Source organism: Symphodus melops, assembly GCF_947650265.1.
Source record: "Symphodus melops genome assembly, chromosome: 12".
Taxonomy (NCBI): Eukaryota; Metazoa; Chordata; class Actinopteri; order Labriformes; family Labridae; genus Symphodus; species Symphodus melops.
The window spans coordinates 11,570,794-11,592,050 of NC_136702.1; the positions used below are offsets into that span (position 1 = coordinate 11,570,794).

The 21,257-nt window shown below is 40.0% G+C and overlaps 3 protein-coding genes across 5 annotated transcripts in view; all 3 read right to left on the bottom strand.

Annotated features, from left to right (window-relative positions):
• tanc1b (tetratricopeptide repeat, ankyrin repeat and coiled-coil containing 1b) overlaps nt 1–8,734 on the bottom strand; it is a 91,668-nt gene extending 82,934 nt beyond the window's left edge. The window contains exon 1 of one of the 2 annotated variants that reach the window (XM_079356967.1): nt 8,542–8,734. The gene's annotated coding sequence lies outside the window, so the exon portion shown is untranslated. The remainder of the gene's footprint in view (nt 1–8,541) is intronic. The other variant, XM_079356966.1, reaches the window with a different exon arrangement.
• Nucleotides 8,735–12,224: 3,490 nt separating this feature from the next.
• dap1b (death associated protein 1b) lies at nt 12,225–14,386 on the bottom strand. 2 transcript variants are annotated; one of them, XM_079357291.1, is made up of 4 exons: nt 14,210–14,386; nt 13,023–13,119; nt 12,852–12,915; nt 12,225–12,764 (listed from the first exon to the last, which is right to left on the bottom strand). In XM_079357291.1, exons 1-4 carry the CDS (start codon nt 14,277–14,279, stop codon nt 12,648–12,650), a joined length of 348 nt encoding a protein of 115 aa, XP_079213417.1. In that variant the 5' UTR covers nt 14,280–14,386; the 3' UTR covers nt 12,225–12,647. The 2 variants fall into 2 exon arrangements, with proteins under 2 accessions (XP_079213417.1, XP_079213416.1); XM_079357290.1 differs by having other exon boundaries at nt 12,852–12,918; nt 14,210–14,383.
• Nucleotides 14,387–16,527: 2,141 nt separating this feature from the next.
• The window catches only part of LOC306832363 (plakophilin-4-like), a 72,112-nt gene continuing 67,382 nt past the window's right edge, over nt 16,528–21,257 (bottom strand). The window contains 4 exon segments of the mRNA XM_079356980.1: nt 16,528–17,326; nt 17,328–17,558; nt 20,189–20,253; nt 21,013–21,153. Coding sequence (XP_079213106.1) covers nt 17,225–17,326; nt 17,328–17,558; nt 20,189–20,253; nt 21,013–21,153 — 539 coding nt within the window. The 3' untranslated portion in view covers nt 16,528–17,224.

The following is a 21,257-nucleotide window of genomic DNA, read 5'->3' on the forward strand; positions in this document are numbered from 1 at the left end:
TACATTCCATCATCAAACACTTCTTTCACTCAGGCATATCATTACAGTCACGATCTTAGGCATTCAACTATTTCAAACTGTTGGTGTAACATATCTGTACTAAGATGAGCCAAAATGAACGAGTCTGCGTTCAGGACCTCTAATGCAGCGTTTCCTCTGCTATTACATGAGAGGGGGGGGGGGGGGGGGGGGGGGGGGGGGGGTCTCCTCCATCTTCGTTGTAAAATTGGTATGTTTCAGTCAGTTTTCATTTAATTATAGAAAGTGTACAAACAGGACGTTTAAATGACAGGGTCTAGTACACAACTTAAATCACAGTTCATGTAAAGCGAGAATGCACAGGTGTTGGAATCTAATCCTTCTGACAACAAAGAGCAGGAACGCAAGGTACAGTAAGTGCCAGGTGTGTTAGCGGACAGAGTTGTGTATTTCAGTGTGTGTAGGTGTGTGTGTGTGTGTGTGTGTGTGTGTGTGTGTGTGTGTGGGCTGCTCATCTCCTTAATCACAACAAAAATCAACCAGGTTAACCCAGAGGAAATGGAAAAAAAAAATAACGTCCTAATGAAACACTAAAAGCCAACATTACAAATTCCTTCCTTCTTCCCTCCCCCCAGTCCAAACACAAACACACACACACACACACCCAGACACGCACACACGCACACAGACACAACCAGTGAGAATGAGACACCATCTATTAAGTCATCATTTAGTCATCACTTTCTATTCTGAGGAGGTATGACTACATTATCCATTTTTATCCAAAGTGAGGGAATCCAGCCTTGAGTAACTCGAATGAAAGCTTAAAATTTGACAGTGTTGCCACCTGAACCAATACAATATTGACTTAGTGACAACATACAGTGTGGTAAACAATCAAAGAGAATACAGAAAGAGAATAGACAGCTATGACTCTAGATTCTCTAGACTCATGGTATGAGTGAAGATATTATTGAAAAGACTTGCGTCTTTTAAGTACCAAAGTATAAGCAAAAAGTAAAATGTCTGAAACAAGCACGAGGTCGATGTGTTGTGGATGGTGCATTGGGCTTTGGCTGTTTATTGGAGGTAGATTCCAGAGCAGAGTCACCACTATTCACTTCAAACACCGCTACATGTTTAAGCCGTAGTGAGGATTTAATTGTGACCTTTCAAAAAAAAAATAAAAAATAGTTTCCTCATAGAGGAGCCAAGGACTGCATGGTATGCAAGTAAGATGGGCATCAAGATTCCTCAAGCCCTCAAAGTCAGCTCCATCTGAGTGCCTTTCAGATCTGTTTGGATATCAGCCTCAAAGCATGGGGCCCAACTCGGGGCCTCTCAATATTAAAACAGAGCAGTGAAAATCCTCACAGGTCTTTGTGGACACACACAAACTGAATGGACTACACAGACTCTTAACAACCAAAACTGCTTTGTGCTAGACAACCAAAGAACCAGCAAAAGACAAAGACCATGGCGCTGCCTGTTTATTTACATCAAGTAAACAACAGTCCACTCATCGTAAGTCCTCGACAGGATTCACATTTCCCAGAGCAAGTGAAGGAAAAAAAACACCCTCAAACCTTTTCGGTGTATATTAGACCATAAAATGTTGCATTATGGGTGCGTCCCCTCTGCTAGCATTGTCCACCTGGCACTCACCAGCTGTGTGACCTTCACATGCGGACTGTCTGTTACAGCTCAAGGCAACAATAAAAAATGACTCCCGTCTCAGACACAACACAGAGATGGTTTCCTTTCACGCAGGAGAAATTGGAAACTGAGGTGGTTAAGAGGGGCCTCGGGTTATCAACATGTATGCTTTTGCAGGTCACTCCTGACTTGATAGAGTTCAAATCCACACAGGGTGTGAGGCAGAAAAGATACCTACACAATGCTGCTGTGACATGTGGCTAATGGGGCCATCCAGCTATACCACAGTCACCTGAGAAGACGGCTATATATAGAACGGAAATAGGATTGTTTGACCAAATTGCCTCTGGCAGGGAAGCGTTTCACACACATCTGTGGTTGGTGAGTTAGGACCTGTGTTGTCCTCTGTTAGGTGACACACAACAGAAAGAGCAGACTTAAGCTGAGATCAACTCCGCCACTTTTCCAGGATTGGGGTTATTTTCCACTCAGTGAGTTCATCTCTTGTTTAAATGCTCTGCCAGCTTTCTCCCTCGGTCTGATTCTACATGAATAATCACACATAGATTCTCACCCTGTGCTCGTGCTAACGTGGAAATTCTCACCATCCGGCCTGACCTTCAAGTTTATTTATCAAACACTGCCTAGAAGTGATCGGATATTTTCAGATCCTCCTGTGAACTCCATAATTATCTCTTCTTTTGTTGTCCGTTCCCTGAACGCAGGAAACAGGCTCGGCCTGGACTGTGGGTTCAAGTGGTCCATAAACAAAAGGAAGTTAGCTAACAAAACTTTGAGGGAGGAAGTGTTGGGAGTAGGTACGGAGGACGGCAAAGTCTCCATGTCGGCCATTGTAAGCAAATGTTGTTATTCACATTAACATGAGTGGAGAGGAAATAACAAAAGAACAGACATTTTTATGCCGCTAGTCTCCCGCTTTGACTCATGGGGCTTTCTGCACTCAGCTCCACTTTCGGGCCTTTGAGAAGCAGGCCTTCATGCTATAATGAGCAAAAAAAGGAAATGATAGTATTTCAGCCAACATGGGGGGGGGGGGGGGGTAGGCAAATAAAGACATATGAGTGTTCAGCACAAGATTTTCATTCTTCAAGGAAACCCTTGAATTCCAATTTGCAGCATATGTAAAGTCGTACTCACCGTCTGGCAAGCCTAACCCCCTGACACTTTCTTCAAGGAAATATGAGCCTGATAGCAGAGCTCAAAGGAAGCCAAATGATCTGACCTAAATTTAAAAAAAATCTTGAATACCATATGGTGAATTCCTTAAGTCAGAGGCCACAAGGCTTTTGCATTACACTTCCACATCATTTGGGAGGAAACACCATCCAGAACCACCGGGGCACTGAAGAAAATACTACCTTGCTTGCCTGCAGAAACACTTTGTGGTCCCCAAATAAGGCCCAGGAACTCAACCTGTTACACGCTTCCTGCAGCTGAAATACAGGAACCGTTTCATAAAAGATCTGTCTGTATTTGATAAAGAAGAGAGATACTGACCAGCTGATATCATGAGATCACAGCTGATCCGTGATCCTCGGCTCAGGATCAGACACCCCATCTGAGGATCGATCAGGCACAAACAGGAAGTAAATTAAGTCTTTAATGACATATTTTTCACACAGGATGAACGTAATAATTTTTTGTCATGCAAAGTTCAAGTCAGAGCTCCACCAGGAGTAGGAGGTGTTATAATGAGGTTTTTTTTCATCGCTGTTTCAAAAAACTAAAAAAACTATGCAATCCATGATAAAATTCTGTGCTCAGCTACGAATCGTGAGATTTGTGATCGGTTGCACCACAATCAGTGGCCCTATGTTCTCGGCGGACAAGCAGCCTTGCGTCTGCACTGTATGCATGATATGTGGCGCTACTTGTTAAAGAAACTCATCCAAGAGAATACATGAGATTTCATGGGAGAATCTTCCAAATTAAATGAGAAAAGCGGCTGGTATTCAATTTGAGACGGCTTGGATTATTGACCTTTACCTGTGCCTTTTTTTCTCATCACAGACACAGGCAGATTTGATTGTATCTTGGGGCAAGGCCAGCTAGCTTCTTAAATGAGGAGGCCTCGACGCATGGCTCAGTGTGAAATTAAAACGGATAACAAGTCTGATCTACTCATTACACTGCCATGGGAAAAGCACTTTCATTTTGGAAAGACTGCCCCCCCCCCCCCCCCCCCCCCCCCCGAGCCCACTTGTCCTTGATCTTCTAATACGAGTGATGAACAACTCCAGACGCAGGCCTCCATGCTGGCTCAGCAGTGACAACAGGAAAACCTTTGTCATTTTTATCCCAGCAGTGCTGCTCCAGAAGTGTCGAGGCATGTTTTCGAGGACGATCACGGCTCTAAATATACAGCTACACCCCAAGCTCTGGAAAGTGACTCAACCTGACCTTAAATGAAAGAAAAAGACAAAACTAAATAAGCATCCCATGATCCCGGCAACGCACACGTTAAAACCTATAATCTACATTGATTTAACTTGATGTTGAGGTCAGACTGTAACAATGATTTATGGATGAGTTATTGATGTCCTCCGAGCCTTAACAAAAACTGTTTTCCTGCAGTCAAATTAGTTTGAAGTCTTTTCACAATAATTAAACACCAACGAGCCCCCTTTCTGTCATCACCACCAGCCAGCAACAGATCGAAGTGCATGCTGAGTAACTAACAACCCTCAACTCATCAGAGTTACAGTCATTAACTCCTGCTATCACTGATGATTACACTTTTATCCCTCCATTACCAATTTGCCGAAGCAATCAGCAAGTGTTAATGAACATCTGGAGCAAGGATAAATAAAGCTGGACCACTGTTGCTTACAATCACTCTGACGTTTGCCTCCCAGTGAGCTTGGTATTTGATTACGGGTAAAACATTAACAAGTTGTGTTTAAAGTCTACAGGAAGTTCCCTCAAACACTATGTCGGTCAGAGGGTCACGTGTGAGTGAATCCACTATCTGAGATGACTTCAGATTCATAGTTGTGTGCAGTAATATTGTTGACTTCAGTGTAATGAAGTATTAAGACTAGTATGTAAACTGGGATTTCAGCCTGTGGACAGTCAACAGTGCTGCAGAGTTAAGAGCTCTTTGCAGATAAGATTATCACTTGTCCACTTTAAGTGCCGGTTTATTCTTAGCCTGTCACTCGAACACTCAGAAAAAGTCAATGAAATGTAACAAGGGAAGAGAGTTGGAATCGTTATGCCGTTACTATGAGCCATAGAAAGCCATCCAAGAAAAAGTGTACATTTGCTCAAACACACCCTGGTTCAGCTGAGATGGACACACCTGCCTGAGTCTAATCCAAATATTATTTGTTATGACGTGCTAGAGCTGTTACTCTACCGAGGTGCAACCTTCTTGTAGTATAATTTTGGCAGGAAGAATAGAAAATAAAAAAAAATATCATGAGAAGAAGTTATGTTTCTGTGTGAAAGTGCATTTATGAAGACATTGTCTTCTATTTATGAAGACATTGTCCTTTATTTATGAAGACATTGCCCAAGCAGAGTAACTTATTAGTCTGATGACGCCATACAACAGCGTCACTTTGCTTATTAAGAGGAAGTAAGTGGGGCGCCGGTAGCTCAGTGATTAGCGGGTGCATCCTATGTATGGAGGCTGTGCTCCTCAGCACGGGCGGCCGGGTTCAGGTCCGACCTGTGGTTCCTTTCCGGTGAGTCAGTGTCCACTCTCACTCTGTCCACTGTACTGTCTCTTCATTCGAGCCCAAAATAAATCAATCAGGGAGAAAGCAACAAACTGTTCATCAAAGCAGTTATTCAAAAAAAAAAGAGGCTCTTATTCAACTCCACACACCTAGAAGTACAGACGACTCTGTCAGGTACAGATTATTGCTGTCACAATCATGAAGAAATCTGAGCTGATAAGATTCCGTTGTTGTCGCTGTGCTAGTTGTCGAAGCTAGATTTTTTTATAATGCATTGAAAAAAACTTTTTTTTTTGGCAATGTAAACATTCACAAAATCAGTGTCCTGTAATAACGAGACAGGAATACTGCAGCGTCTGTCTCAAATAGAATGTCTGATGGACTCTGTATCTCTAAATTGCTGCCTTTCCCTATCTGTCTCTTTCTTTCAAAAAAAGCTTGACAAAAATGTAAATCAGTAACAGCTGTTACCAAGAAACGCTTAGAAACCCGCACGTGCTTCAGACACACATGCAAGCAAGACAGAGCACCCAGAGCTTAATTTAACAGCATGATCCAAACCCCCCTTCAAGATCTGAAATAAAGAACCTTACATGGCCTGATGTACACATGCCACTATTATAGCCTACATGTTATGATACACCTTCTGCAGCATGTTGCAGAGCATCACACTCAGTAACTCAACACTAGATTTGGTTTGCATTGTAAGGTACTTTCATAAACGTATTTCTTTGAGAAAGCTACATTTTAATTACATTTGTATTACCAAATTGGTGCAAAAAACAATCCATATAGAAAAGATCCATATTCATCATGACAGCTGCCATGTTTGGAATTTTTAGCTCTAAATCTGTATCTTTAGCTCTCACTGATTTTGAAAATCAAAGTCTATTCTTGAAGAGAGTGAAAAGGACATTATATTTGTTTTAATATTTGTGGTCAGGTTCGGTTTGTGGTATCAAGGGTCCTGGAATTCCAAATAAATTTTAAAAAATCATACACTACAACATTCAAGAGCGATCTTGATTAAAGCAGCAGGTAAAATGCTAACATGGACGTCAGCTTTTTAAGTCTTTCTTTTATACCATAGGTCAAACCTATCCATTCACACACTGATGGCAGAGACGGCGTCCATGTAAAGCGTCCATCTTGTTTTACCAATCGCATTGATACACGTTGACACACCACTGACATAGCAGCAGGTGCAATGTGGGGTTCAGTATCTTGCCCAATCACACTTCAGTATGTTGCTGCAGGACATGAGGATCGAACCTTGGTTGAGAGATGACCATCTCTGCCACAGTGCCACAGACGCATCATACCTAAACCCCAAAACAACATACCATACGTCTTTCATATTGGTATCATCAGTAGTTCTCCTAGATTTATCAGTTAGGGTTGGTGGCCTTTTATCATTTCCATAGTGTTTTGTAAATAAAGTATTTCGTGCCCTCCTTTTAGCATGGCAGGGGGGTTGCGTTGGGTTGGGTTGCGTTGGGGTGCCCCCCCCCCATCCAATGATTAGTAGGGAAAACTCTCATGCCTCACCCATGAGAAGGCCCTTTCAAAAGTACCAAATCATCAACTTCATTATCAACAACTCAGTGTGTGCTGTCTGTCAGGTCACTGGAACTAATAACTTTTCCTCCTCAGCCATAACAATGTGACTCTGATGCCAGCATCTGTTACCAGCCAACTGGCTGGGGACCATGGGAACCCGGCTCTGTAGAGACTGGGCGGCAGACCATTGTGGTTCTTTTAATAAGACATGCACTCTAAGATGCAAAAAATCTCATAAGCCTGCAGTTGATAGACAAGTCTGGTAGCTCTAACCTTGGCAGAGAGGCATGCAAATCCATGGTAGTAGTTATCTATAGGTAAAACTGCCTGGAAATATGTTTGAAGCTTTATGCTGACTGTCTCCAGGTGAACTTGTAGACAGAATGAGTGTCAGCAGCAGAGCCTGCTCCACCTGTTGAGTTCAAAATGTTAAATCGACACTGTATGAAGAACAGTGGAATTGTCCTTGGAGCTACAGTGAGACAAGCACCTTGACACAGGAGACAGCAAATATTGTGGCAGAGTCTGTCAAAGTGAATAGCCAAAGGGGGGTTATGAGCTTATGTAGACTTCAAACTACTTTTACAAAGAGCACACCGAATCGATGACTTCATGTTCTCACAACGATCAAAGCCAAATCCTGACATTTACAAGCAATATCTCAGAAGAGGAGTATAGATCTTTGATTCCAACACCTGGCAGAGTTATAAGGGGATTCCTCCATACATGCTGGAAAAACAGCAACAGCAATATAAAACCAGTGGTCAAACATCAATGACTTGATCTAAGTGGGCGGCTGAGATTACAAACCTGCTTCAGCCCCAAGCCTACAACTATATCTGGATTGGGTTCTGGTTTGAAAACCACTGGGTCCAATCACTAAACTACAGGCTAGCATTAGCATCAAACAAGACCACACAGTAATAGGAAAAGTAATGAACTTCTTACAGGCTAGGAAAACATCTGCATCTCAATCGCAATCATCTTGGAAAACTGGAAAAACCCTCTGAAGAAAATTTTATAATATAATATTTTAGAACTTAGACGTCTAGTTAAATCTTAGGCTCTGTGACACATGGGCCAATCCTTACATCCATTTACAATCGTAGGTTTCTTCTTTTCTTTCTTTGATTTTATTTACCAGATTGTTTAGAAACTTATCAGGAATACTGATATTAAAGTTTTAATGTTAAACGATCCAATAACCTAAATTACAAGTAGCTCTACAGCAAAAACAAATTTAGCATCTAATTTATGTCCCGTTAGTTTGATTGATTTCTCTCCACACTGTGTACCTGTGAAAGAATGACTCAACTTTACGTTAGCCGAGTTAAGCTAGCAACGGAGTTTGTTGCCAAGACAACAGACTAGTTTGAGAAAAGGGTAACAACAGTTAATAATAATAAAGAGAGGAAAGGATAATAACTCGAAACAACGAGGATAAATAAACTTAAACAACTTCAGGATAAGACACACAGCTGTCACTCCCGTTGCTTTTGAAGCCTCCTCAATGGGCATGTCCCGACATTCCTCCCTCACAAACTCATTCTAAACTCCAGAGCAATTTCACTACTTTGCTTGAGCCGCTGAATCGAGGCCTCCAGGTCAACTACGTCAACACAAACAGCTTTTTTATTCTTACCTGATAAATGTCATGGATAATCAAGTCTCAAAACAAGTTTCCCACTTCTTCCAGCAGCTTATCTCCACACAAACTCAGTCCCCACTTGATCCACTAAAGGTAGGTAGGCTGCGGGTCGCTCGGGACGCCGGGGCTCCTCCTCCTCCTCCTCCACGCGTGAGGTCATCAGAAGGGAGGCTCGAGGACTCAGGGTAGGGAACCAAGACAAGAAGCGACCTTCCCCCCTAGATTTCCTCCTCTTCCACATGTGTTTATGTTCTGTTTGTACATGGATGCAGGCAGGATGCTTGAGATGCAAATATACATAGAGCAACAAACTTCCAGTAGCTAACTGCTTCAAAGCACGTCATTATTTTCCGTTATTAGTAGCCTAGACCTATCAGAGGCAGATCAGAAATAAGAGACTTATAATACACGTGTGAATCTGATCAAAGAAAAACAACCAATGTAGTTCAGTTTAAAGCTAAAAAAAAAAAAAAGTGCTAATTGGAGCCTTTGCTAATTTTGGTCACCCTTGTATAATAGTTTTATCATATTTATTAAATTCATTTTAAATTCACTCGCTATACTGCCAGGGTTTTGATGGTCAAATTGTATGTGTGCTGGGACCAAAAAAAACCAAACAAACTGGAAACAGTCTCAAAACATAGGCTATCAAGTTATTTATGAACTGGTTAATATCAAGCTGCACCTTCCATTTATTTGGTGACATTGTATTGTTAATTACTGTATGTCTTATATGATTATTTTAGACAATAAAAAATCATTATTTGACCTTTGAATATTGAAAACTGTCAACTTCAAAAAAAGAATACAATTCAAATAATGAATTTCATTTAAGGATGCTTTAGGCCTGTTTCCATTGGTTCAACACCAAATTAAATAACATTAAGGGAGATAAACTAATTAACAACCATCTAGCAAAAATGTGTTACATAATGGTTTATGAAACTTCGCAAGAATTTTAAGAGCTTTGAAAGTGTCTGGTTTGTAAAACATTTTTGGATTTTCAAAGAAATTAAGTTTTATAATTAATAAACAGTTTTTTACTCTTCTCTGTTGTTTTAACACTATTCATCAATAATGGATCAGAATGACTTTCTTTAACTTTTATTCCATGGCCTTTACTCATCTCCTAAATAATTTACGACTCTACAGCACAATATTTAACACACAAGACATGTAGGAGATTATAAAAAATGATGCACTGCTGCATTAAGCTATCCAAGGGAGGATAAAAAAAAACATGGCACCACCTGGATTGTCGACAACAGTATAACGTGGCTCCACATGGACGTTTTATCACTCTGAGCAGCCCTGCTTCAAGAAGTTATGAGATGCCCATGATTCTCTACTTTTACATATCCAAAATACAATTTGAAATGCCTGATTTATAATAGAGTTTCTGTTGAGTTTTAAAAAACCTTATTGGTGGCTTTTTAAAGCTGGATGTGAAGTGCAATGTAGGTATGTAGACCTCAGCTTGAATAATACATATTTGCATAGAACTCATTTTCAATCTAATTATGACTTATTTCCAAAAAAAACTGTAACTAACAAACTGATAATCTTGCAAATTGATGCTAAGGATGCTTGATAACTGCAAATTCTTACATCTTAAGACTTTAGATTTTTAGACTGATCTTACGTGGGGAAAGTCATTTTACACTTTAGCCTATTGTGACATCATGAGGTTCCAACAAGTATTGCAGCTTTTGCAAAATCTCACTAAGAACATATTAAACCGCTAGGGAAAAAAATATATTTTTTTTTTTGTGTTGCTTATTGTTGGGTTGCAGTGTATGTTTCTAAAACTTCTAATTTAAAGGGTACCATCGTGATAAACATTTTAGGTATGTAAACCACATCTCCTCCATCATCTCATTTCTCTATGAGGCAGTGCTGTTCAGTCAGTGTGGAGTGTTTTCTCAGCAGTTAAGTGGGCGTCTCGGGGTCAGCGAAACTCGTCAGATGGTCGAGAACGAGGAGACACTGGCAATGAAATGCACCCCATCTGCAAGTCAGAAGACCACCAACTGCTCCACTCCTCATACAGAGCAGCAGAGGTCCCTGAACATCAGAAAGGGTGACGCTTTCAAAGGCATGTGTGAACAGCATGAGCATCACTGAGTATTTAGAGTCGGCACATTGTTTTTCCAAAGCTATCATCAAGCCTTTTGTTGGTGAGAGAAAGTTCAGTTATTGTTTGTCGACTTCCTGGTGCAAACACACAACAACAGAGACAAACACTTGAACAATCAAGATCAACCTGCTTCAGGCTGAGGGATAGAGCTCTTGTATTTTACTTTTAAAGTTCTGTGTAATCAACAGAACAGTGTGTAACTGTAATGATACAATGTTATAAATGATCATCATTGCTGTATTTTCTTGATTTACAGTAGAATACTGTATGCAGGGTTTCCAATCTATTACTATTATTACTGTTAACTTCATTCAAATTATTTTTGCGGAAGTTTAAACACCCTTTTATCATGCACACTCCCAAATTGTTATATATTATGGAACACTTGAATAGAACAGAGCCACCATTAGTGTTAAATAACACAACGGCTTTTTCTACTTTAACAACTCAAACACTTTTCTTTTTCAAATCAACACTTTAACAAAAGGTTTTGTTGCAGTCAGCCTTTACACAGTTCTTCGTCCTAATGTTTTTTTCCTGTCATAAATGCCTAAATTCACATGGTTTTTGAAGTCGTCTGGTATATTGTTCAGCAAATACATGAAATGAAGAAAGTGAGAAAAGCAGGCTGAGGAATATAAAGTGGGAAACACTGTTCATAACTCACTTGGCAATAGTGTTGCCATTTTTTCCACCTCATTTGAGGTTCACCCCAGGCATGTTTTTGTGAATATGAGCCTAAAATCATACCTTCTTTCAGAAAAAATAATTCCCCAAATCCAACGTCGGCCTGAACCCGAATCATGTTAAAGAAAGTGTAGTCTTCATAAAGAGTAATATTGAGACCTAAGTATCATGAGGCACTTAAATGTTTTAAATTACAGAATAGTTTTTTGCTGTATATAAACATTCCTCCAACTGGCTCTAATGTTTTATGTGATGTGTTGTTTTTAAAGGTACATTTGTTCTTTTCTGTTCCTCTGCTGTGGGCTGGGAGAAAGGCATTTAGTCTTTTTTACTGATATGCAGATAAGTAAAAATTAAATATAAATGGAAGCTTTAATTCTGCATGTGGGAGCCCTGCATTCCTTAAATATAATATGGTCACTTACAAAACTTTGATCTTAAATCCCTGTTTAACTTGATGTTTTGAAAAAATACAATTTCAGATTAAAAAAACAAAACAAAAAAGCACCCAACCCAAACATACGTTTGAAAATATTTTACACTCAAGCAAAGTCACAGTTTCTATGATTTCAGTAATAAGAAATAAAGCCCTTTTATGAAATCCTAGCAAATTTTTTGAGACATTTTTAACTTAACAGTCAGAGGAACAGGGGACATTTAAAGACTGCTTCTCTCTTAAAGTGAAACGTAAATGACATGTTAATAGTATTATTTTTTTTTTAGTATTCTGTAGTATTTTTTTTTATAAAAACACCAAGAGCCTTCAAGGTTCTAAACAGCTAGAGGTTGCCACCTAGTGCCCATTGTCATGTACTACATAATTATCAGAAATAAAGAGATTCAGGTCTAATGATACCATGCAATATTTTTTTATTAAAGCTACCAAGTGCCAAGCATTACATATGAAAGATTTCACTGGAAAAAAAACTGGAAAACATCACTTCATGGTGAACATACCAAGAAGCCATTTGTTATTTATCAGCTGGTGAATAATACAGCACTTCCCTTACAACACTAGAAAAAGGCACATTTAATGCTGGTTTATAGATTTCTCACAAAGAAGAACAGCATGAAAAAAAGCAAATCCTCTCTTTCTAGAAAGTAAATGTGGAGCTCATCAAAAGCTTTCTCTCCATCAACAGACACTTCACAGACAACCTGACAGCCCCATCACCCTCCTGTGTCTAACACTTAATATCTGTCTTTCACAGTTGACTTTAACAGAGATCCCACCCGAGCCTTTCCTTTTTTTTTTTTTTTTTTTTTAACACGTTTTTTACTGCTTCCTTGGCTGCTGGATGCAAAAGGTCTTGGGCCAGTGGGGCTTCTCCGTTGCTGGCCGCACCTTACTGTGCCTCACACTCACTGGTGTCTCTGGAAATTCGTGGCTCAGCTGTAAAATAACAAGCAGCAGTTGATCACCCAATAGGCTCTACAGCATGACAAATATCTTTTTAGAATAGGAAATGATATTGTTTACCTTGTCGAGAGTTCCTGCCAGGAGAATGCTGACTTGTTGCATCCTGTTGGAAGTGGCCAGGGACCTGCTGCGAGATCACAGAAGTTTCATTTTACTTCATAGCAAGCTGACCTTCACTGGTTTAAAGCTACTTTTGTTACCCATTAAAGATAAAGATGACTGTAGGCCTACCTCGCTTTATCAGACCTCTTGGTGTCCTTCTCTGGAGCCCCATGACTGCCACTCTCTTCCAAGCTCTTCTTGGCAACCCGCTTACCTCCAGCCTTCACTTTAAGCAAGAAAGAAAAAAAAAAGACTTTTTAAAATGTTCCTTAGAAAATCTGCTGAATGAAGTGGTAGACTTTTCTGTATTTAGATGTTTTATCTATATATGCAAGGAATCCCAACCCTTTTTTCTGTAAATACGGAAAACTGCTACAAAAAAAAAGTCAAGAAAGAAGTCAAATAGTGTAAAAATAACCAGGATAGTCATTTATAAGCTACAATATCAGGACATTCATGTTCAGGATCTACATCTCAAGTTAAGGAACTGACCTACATTTTAAGAGCCTCGGGGTCTGGGGTTAATCTGAGCGGTCAAAACAACAGAATAGCATCACGGGGACCAAAATCTGCACAACTGGAGTTTTCTGTTTTCACACAATCTTGATTATTTCCCCTCAATGTTTCAAAGACTTCCAGATTAAATTAAAAAAAATGAATAAGAATTGATAAATAACTAGGGCGTCATGTAATACAAAGCCTGTTATTTGTAGTCAGGCAGGTAGACTTCAAAATTTGACTTGAAAGAATCACAAGCAACGATTTGGAGCAAACGGTCATACATCTGTTTGGACAATATGACGTAATACAGGCGTTTAAATAGTTTAAATCACTTCCCCATTAATCGTGAAATTCTCACCGAACAATGAAAAACTTGCATGCAAACAATTCAAAGATTAAAATTAGATAAAAATATCCCCACAATTTTTTGAGGAACAATCTGTTACCTCATCATCAATATTTGAATTAATTAAAACGTGCACACATAAAAGGTTCATCCTGAGAGAACACCGTGTTACTTTTCCAAAGGGGCCTCCGTGGGGAGAAGGCGTGGGACTGAATCACGGCTGCTACGACTTCACTCGTTTGATGCACGCAATCAGCGTTAATACTAATAAAAATAAAAAAATAAAAAATCCCACCATTTGTCAGACTGCGTATGATATGAACCTGCGCTGTATAACAAGGTGGTTACACCACTTTGAAACTGTGTGTGAGCACGGCTGTGCTCACGCGCAGAGCTGCGACAACAACATCGCTTTGTCTCAAATGTGGTGGAAAAACAATTCAGAGTCCGTGCAAATAAAAGCTCATACCTGCCGGAGGATGTCCGGCTTTCAGCAAAGGGGAGTCTCTCGCTCCAGATTTGGTGAGTTGTTGCACCATTTTTCCGAAAAAAGTTTGCAGAGAAAAAGCAAAGAAATGCACCGAACTCTTCTCAACGTCCACTACGATGTTTTTATGCTCAAACAGAGATGACGTAGTGCTGCGTTGCGACAGGAAGCCCAGAGTCAGAGAAACGCCTCTTTGTTTTTCAATTCTACAATGTGTTTAGCAGACGCTTTTTCTTACCTTTTCAGTGATAGTGAAATGGAACAGCGACCATGTATTATATTTATCATTTTACTTGGTATGCTTATTTTTCTGTACATTTAAAAAAGTAGCCCTTAAATTTGATGTTGTTGTTGTTGAAAACTCTTATTTTGAAAATCTTGACAAAACCAAATTTTGGCGAGTGAAGTAGCTTACGATGAGCCGTCAACAACACAGTGGCCATTCATGTCTAGTCAGGAATTTCTGTCAATTAGACTAAGCCAATTTGTCCCTCTCTTTGACAGTTCAATACCACGAAAACACAGAAGAAGAAGAAGAAACATTTGACGTTTTTCTCCACATTATCAGGATACGTTTAGTGACTGGTTACTTCAAGTTTGGAATAAAACCAAGCGGCAACTTGTGGTGTTGGAAAATGAAGCCGACGCAGAAGTGCAACATCCTGCAGTTCAGTGATGAGGCTGGCTGCAGAAGAAGCACTGGAAGTCATATAGGCATCTATTTAAAAACAAACAAACAAACAACCGTTTCACTCATTGTACACAGTCGTGACACAAAGAGACATAGGACACAATTGATTTCTGCTGTTTATGTCTCGTATTGCGCATCGTAAATTCTTCCTTTAATGCATCAATAACCTTAAAAAAAACAACTCTCATCCAGTTCTATACTCCCTCACTCCCACTATACGCTCTGTCAATGACAGGCATCTGAACCGACCTTCACAACAAGTCTCTAGCTTGACTCTTCTTTTTCCTCTGTCGCCTCCCGGTGGTGGAACAAACTCTATTTGGTCTGCACAGTTCCTTTGCACCTTCCAGGAAAATGTTAAAGACCCAGCTCTTTCATGAACACATAGATATTTAACAATAAAGGTGCACTTGTGTTTGTTCTTCCTAACATTGTATCCTCCCCTCTAGATCATTGCCCGTGTTGTCCTACATACTCTCTGATGTATGTCCATGTTTATTTAGGCAGGTTAAGCCTCCTCAGACTCAACTTTACCTCAAAAAAACCCCTGATGAGGACAGAGAAATAAACTGCACAAAAACCTAGTGAAAAACTACATCCCTACCCTCCTTCAAATAAAGGTACAAAAAAGGGTTGCTCTTCCAAATGCAAGGTCCACATTTATTTAAAGAAAGGCTAAGCAAGGTGTTTACTGTGGGAAGGTTTTTTTTCTTCCCTCCTTTTAAAGGAACAAAAGAAACTCTTCAAGGATTTAGTCCTCTTAGCAACGCCTCAGGAAGATTGACAGGTCAGCTAGGAGGTTGTGAATCAAAAACAGGTTTAGCACCTATGGGTGTGAAGCTTACCTCTAGAAATAATACATAATGTATTTGCATTCTGTATGATTTGCTTCACTTCACATTAAAGCTGCCCTTTAACTTCAGGTCTTTGTACATACTTTGTCAAAACATGCAAAAAGCTTTAGCTTGAGCTGCTCCTCAATATTATGATTGTGGTCTATGCCTCGGATTATAAGTAATGTGAAGGGAACTATATTGAAATAATACAATAAAATTAACAGATCACATTTTTTCAAAGCACTTAATGTCATCTTCATATGTATGCAGAGAACAGCATTTTATTTTGGATTGTGATTTAATAATGCCTGAAATGGATATAAGCCATAGCGGTTATGTTGCATTAGAATGAACAATTGAATATTGTCCAAGATCAAGATCTTTGAATTTGTTCATGCTGACACATTCACTGTGTTTATTTTCACTATCAAGAGCTCAACATAATGATCAATTTCATCCCCACAGAAAGCTATTTCCCTGGCAGCTGTGAGCAAAGGTTCAGGTACTGATCATTGTTGACTGGGGTTGGGTGTTCAGCTTCAGGGCAGCTCAGCTGTTCAGTTTTATGAAACAGGTGTGCTGGTTCAAAGCGAGAGTCACGCAGCTCATGTTTTTGTAAATATTTTTCCTGCAGGAGGAAAAAAAACATTTATACGAGGGAAGAAATTGATTTTTTTTTTCCGTTGGCATCCTTGTGTTCACACTCATTTCTGTTTGTGTTCTCATGGCGTGTAGATGTTTGCACTGTACCTGTGAAAAGATGCACGATAGTGTTTAAAAAACAAAACTGACCTTTTATTATTTTACTGTGGTTGTGTTATGTTGCCATCTTTGTTCACTTTTTTTCTTCTTATATTTATATATCTATAGAGATTTAACATGGCACAAGTTTCTTTTTTAACCAGTGCTGATGAGTGTAAACCAGGTAACATGGGTTTTTTTCTGTATTTACAAGAAAATGAAAGAAATGTACAAGACTTGATGGCATTACACAGCTTTGACAATAAGTACGGACACATTTTGTTCCCTCTGTACAATCTAACATCATTTTTTTTACTATTATTTCTTTTTACAGATATGAGTTCATGATCCATTTTGGCTTCGGCACATACACATTCCCCATCTTGATTCTTTTCGCTGACCCTCGCGCACATGACTCACGCCTTTCACCATGCTATCACAGCTAAGATTTCATAAAGAAATAAAACTAACATCTACACAGATCAGGACGCACGCCTCATCCCGGTAATGTCCAGTATCTGCCCTCAACAGACGCCACACCCCTTCCAAAGCATGATTCCATCTTGTTTGACTAAATAAAAAATAATTTAAAAAAAACATTCCTTTGTTTCCTTCTTTGGCACACATTCCATCTTTCCATCTGTTATCGCTCTTCTGAACTCTCCTCCATCCTCGCACATTCACTTTAAAACAAACACACTTATAAAGCCAAGTTCATGAAAAGGTTCGTCAGTTTGTTTGTGTTTCCTGTTCCTCCTCCCAGCACTGAGGAGTAAAAAGGGTGTTCTTGATCTTGACAAAAGGAGCACCTTCAGGCCTATACCCAGGAGTCTGGCGAGCCTGGGTACTGCTCCGCCCTGTAGGAAGGCCTCCGCGTGCTAGCGTAAAAGTCCACGTAGTTGGTGGTGGTTTTAAGTCCATGAGGTGTGGAGCTGTAGTCCACTGTAGGCGGGTAAGTAATGACCTCCTCTAAGTATGGGTCATCGTAGCCATTGGGGTGCTGCATGTACATCCTGTATGTATCGTAGTTCCTCCTGCTCTGCTCGTCTGTAAAATACATCGGCTGTAAGGAAGAGAGAGAGAGAGAAGCAGGCAAATGGTGAATTACATTTACTAAAAGTTTCTAAACATGGAAATTCATGCTATTGATTTTAAGTCAGGAGATGAAGTTGTTTCTTGCACTCTCTCTATAGAAGTCCTACTCAGACTCTTGTTTCAGGCCACAAACGTTACGCCCCGTGACGGTTTGTCTTCAGTCTGAATGTCGGGGAGGTGAAGTGGGGGGACAAGGTGATCCCCCCCTCTGTACTATCTCCAGAGGTTGTAAAAGAGAGGTTATAGAGGCTAGACAGGATCAGCTGAGCCAGCAGGAGAGCACAGTGTTGTGTGTGCGTGCATGTCTGACTGTTTGCGTACATGGAGCTCCGGCTGTAATGTGAATTCACTGACTGGGGTACCAATATAAATGCCATCACTGAAACAAAAGGTAGTACAACGACTTGATGACGGCGGGGCTTTTGGGAAAAAAATAGCATGAAAAGGACAAAAGCTGCAGGAAAACCTTTCCTTCAACTCCTGGGCAAGGTAACCAAATACTTCCATCAGTATAATAAAAAAAGAGAACTCTAATATTCTAAATTATATAAGTAATTAAACATTTGTGATTCATTTGAATTAAGCAGACAAAGCAAGGCTACATTTCTAACTTTAAGAATGTCCTTACAGGAGTTTTATATTTCAATACTGTAGTTTTAAATGGTATGCATGCACTCTTTTATTGTTTTCAGGGGGCTAAGATAAGAATAATTTAAGGTCTGTCCTCATACAGTCAGTGGTCTCTTTCTGTCTGCTCCCCCGTTGCCTTCTTTTCACTGTGCCCGTAATCTGAATGGGCACACATGGACGTGTCTCACTGTGACAGTTTCCTGAGATGCGTACAGACCATCCCAATCCCAGCAGTCACATTCACTCTGCTTCAGACAATAGTTGATGTACTGGGTCATTCCCAGCACCGCCATTTATCCACAGTGGAATATGTGTCAGTCTCTTTGTATTAGTCAAGTGGGCTAGAAGAGCTGGTCGTCCCTGCCAGGTTTATACAGCACAGAGGGGGGATATCAAACAAGGGACTTATACTACTAATACAGTCAAGTAGATCCCTTCAAAAATGGTGAAGTGAACGAGCACAACTAAAGTTTGTTCTCTTATTCTTTAAAACCAAGCTTGTTAAACGTGGAACAATAAAAAAAAACCTTACAAAGAAAAAAAATCTAATTCAGTTGAAAAGCTTTTTTTTTTTTTTTATTATATCCTAGAATATAATTGTATATAATCTTTAACTATGACATTTATTTGGCCAGGAACATTCCAACTAAGATAAAAAAAAAAAAAAAAAAAACCTTCAAATTTTTTTTTTGAAGCAATTCTGGCCAAAAAAGCTGCATAAAACTGTTTCATATAAAACAGAAAAATATTAAATTGAGAAAACGTGAAAAGTGAAATAGTATTGTTCAAACTCTTACGGCCAAAGGACATGAAGGCCCAACAGTCAGTGAATAATGTTTATATGAGAATAAAATGCAGAACAAATTCGGTGTATTTATTATGATGCTGTTTTGTGACATAAGTGAGAATGTAAGTCGCCCTCTTTTCTTCTTTTTCAATAGCACTCTATTCTCATGTATCCTTTAGAGTAGAGTCTTAAAATTGGGCGCCTTCATTTTTTTTAAACACAACTTAACGCAGGACTGTGCTACTGTACTGACTGATTGGATGTTGATTGATGAACAGGCGAGAGACAAGTTCCATGCACGGTTTGAAAACTATCTCCTGTTTCATGGTAAGAAGAAGATGCTTGTTGTTCCCTGTTTAAAACAGCTCAGCTCAGCTGGAGAGCTGAATTAATACTCAGAGGGAGCGTGCTCTCAGTTCGCACACAAAGAGAGGGAGGAGGGAGCGAGCATGTGTTGGTATTTAAGGAAGCTTTTATGGTTGTTTTGTAATGTGCAAGTAAAAACATATTTCAATGGACTTTTGATGATGAACTAAATATACCAGTACCTGAGTATGCATGTGTGGTTTATTCATTTATTTGATATACTTTAATATTAATTAAAGGCATATTAATTATTCCCAGAGGGGGAAATTGTGGGTCGCACTCTGTTATTTTAGAAACTGAATCACACACATGCATCAGCAGGGAGGACATGCATTAATAGGAGAGATGTAGTGTGTGGCGGCTGCCTCCACTGGAAGCGCCCTCTTAACTGGTCGGGGTCCGGTGCCTTGCTCAAGGGCACCTTTGGCATTGCTCGAGAAGTGGTCTGGCAGTGGCCTCTCCAGCTATCAGATCAACTTCCATATTTTAGCATTTTGAGCTACTGCTGCCAGTCGCTGGTTTGCCCTCTTGTGGACAGAATATGTATGAGGTTTAGAGGGAATATTCAAAAGTCCTTTTCTGACAGCACGAGTGTTCAGTGGTAGTTAACTGGCAAAACTATGGGATTTCTATAGGACTTTTTTATTCTTTATTATTTAATTTCATCACTACTACAGGCTAATGTAAGGTAAAATTAGTTTAAACTCTGGATCAATCCTCCTATAGGTTGATAGTGAAAATGAGAAAATATTAGTAAAGATTTAACTGGCTCATAAACAAAAGATGAGGGAGTTCCAAACATTCATTATGTTTACCTGTGTTCGTCTAGGCTCCTCTCGTGTTGGGGATGGGTAGTAATATGGAGAAGGCTTTGCAGACCCTGGAAAAAAAACAGAAATATCTAAGAGTTTGATTTGAGGCAAAATACACGGTTTTCTTCTCATGAGCATATATAGGCTGCAAATCCCCAAAGGGCAAATGTCTGTATTTGAATGGAACAGGATCAAAAGGTGCAGCGATGTGAAGGGGAGAGAAAAAACACCAAATAATGAAGTTGGCAACTGCTGTCCTGTTGTTTACTTTACCCATGGGATGGTATTTTTCCTAGAACTCAATTTCCAGCTCTCTTTTAATATACAGCATGGGCATTTGAGTCTGCAGTTCATTATGTTTACTTTGTACCCCCCGCCCCAACCAATGCAGCATGGCTCAGCCTGAAGTATGTCTGGGTACCCACTCGCTGCCCCTCCGGTCTGCATGCTGTGACTTTGGCTGGCTAACAATGGCACAATTATGGACCAGCCACACCAGCATTGGCTGGCCTAGACAACGTCCGGCATAGAAAGAGCTCTGAAGTTGTCTAGCTCAAACTGAGTGACTGTCTTAGCGCTGGCAGGCAATAGCGGGGATGATAGAAGTGGACTGTCTGGGCAGGAACCACGAGACAAACCATGGAATCTGCTTGGAGCGCTATGAGGGATAAAACAGATAATGCCCTACACAGAGACGACTGAAGCGTAGACTGTGATTACAGTCTGGAACAAAATACTGGAAACAGTTTGAAGAAGATTGGATAGCCGCTGCATTTGAAGCTGTGCACACTTTTATTACATTTCAGATGTGTGTAAAGTTTGAGCACCTGTATACTGGTTTTTATGTATGCTGTTGTCCCCTTGGTAATTATAAAATTGCATAGTTGACTGTGCTCTCTGATAATCTCTGATAGGGTCTCTATGCTCTTTGATGCCCAGCATGGCAGGAGACGACGTGGCACTGGCAGCTGTGCACAGAGAGAGAGAGAGAGAGAGAGAGAGAGAGAGAGAGAAACACATTTTAACTTGACATTCCAGAGGTTTTCCTGTTTCAGAGGCGGTGTCTATTTTC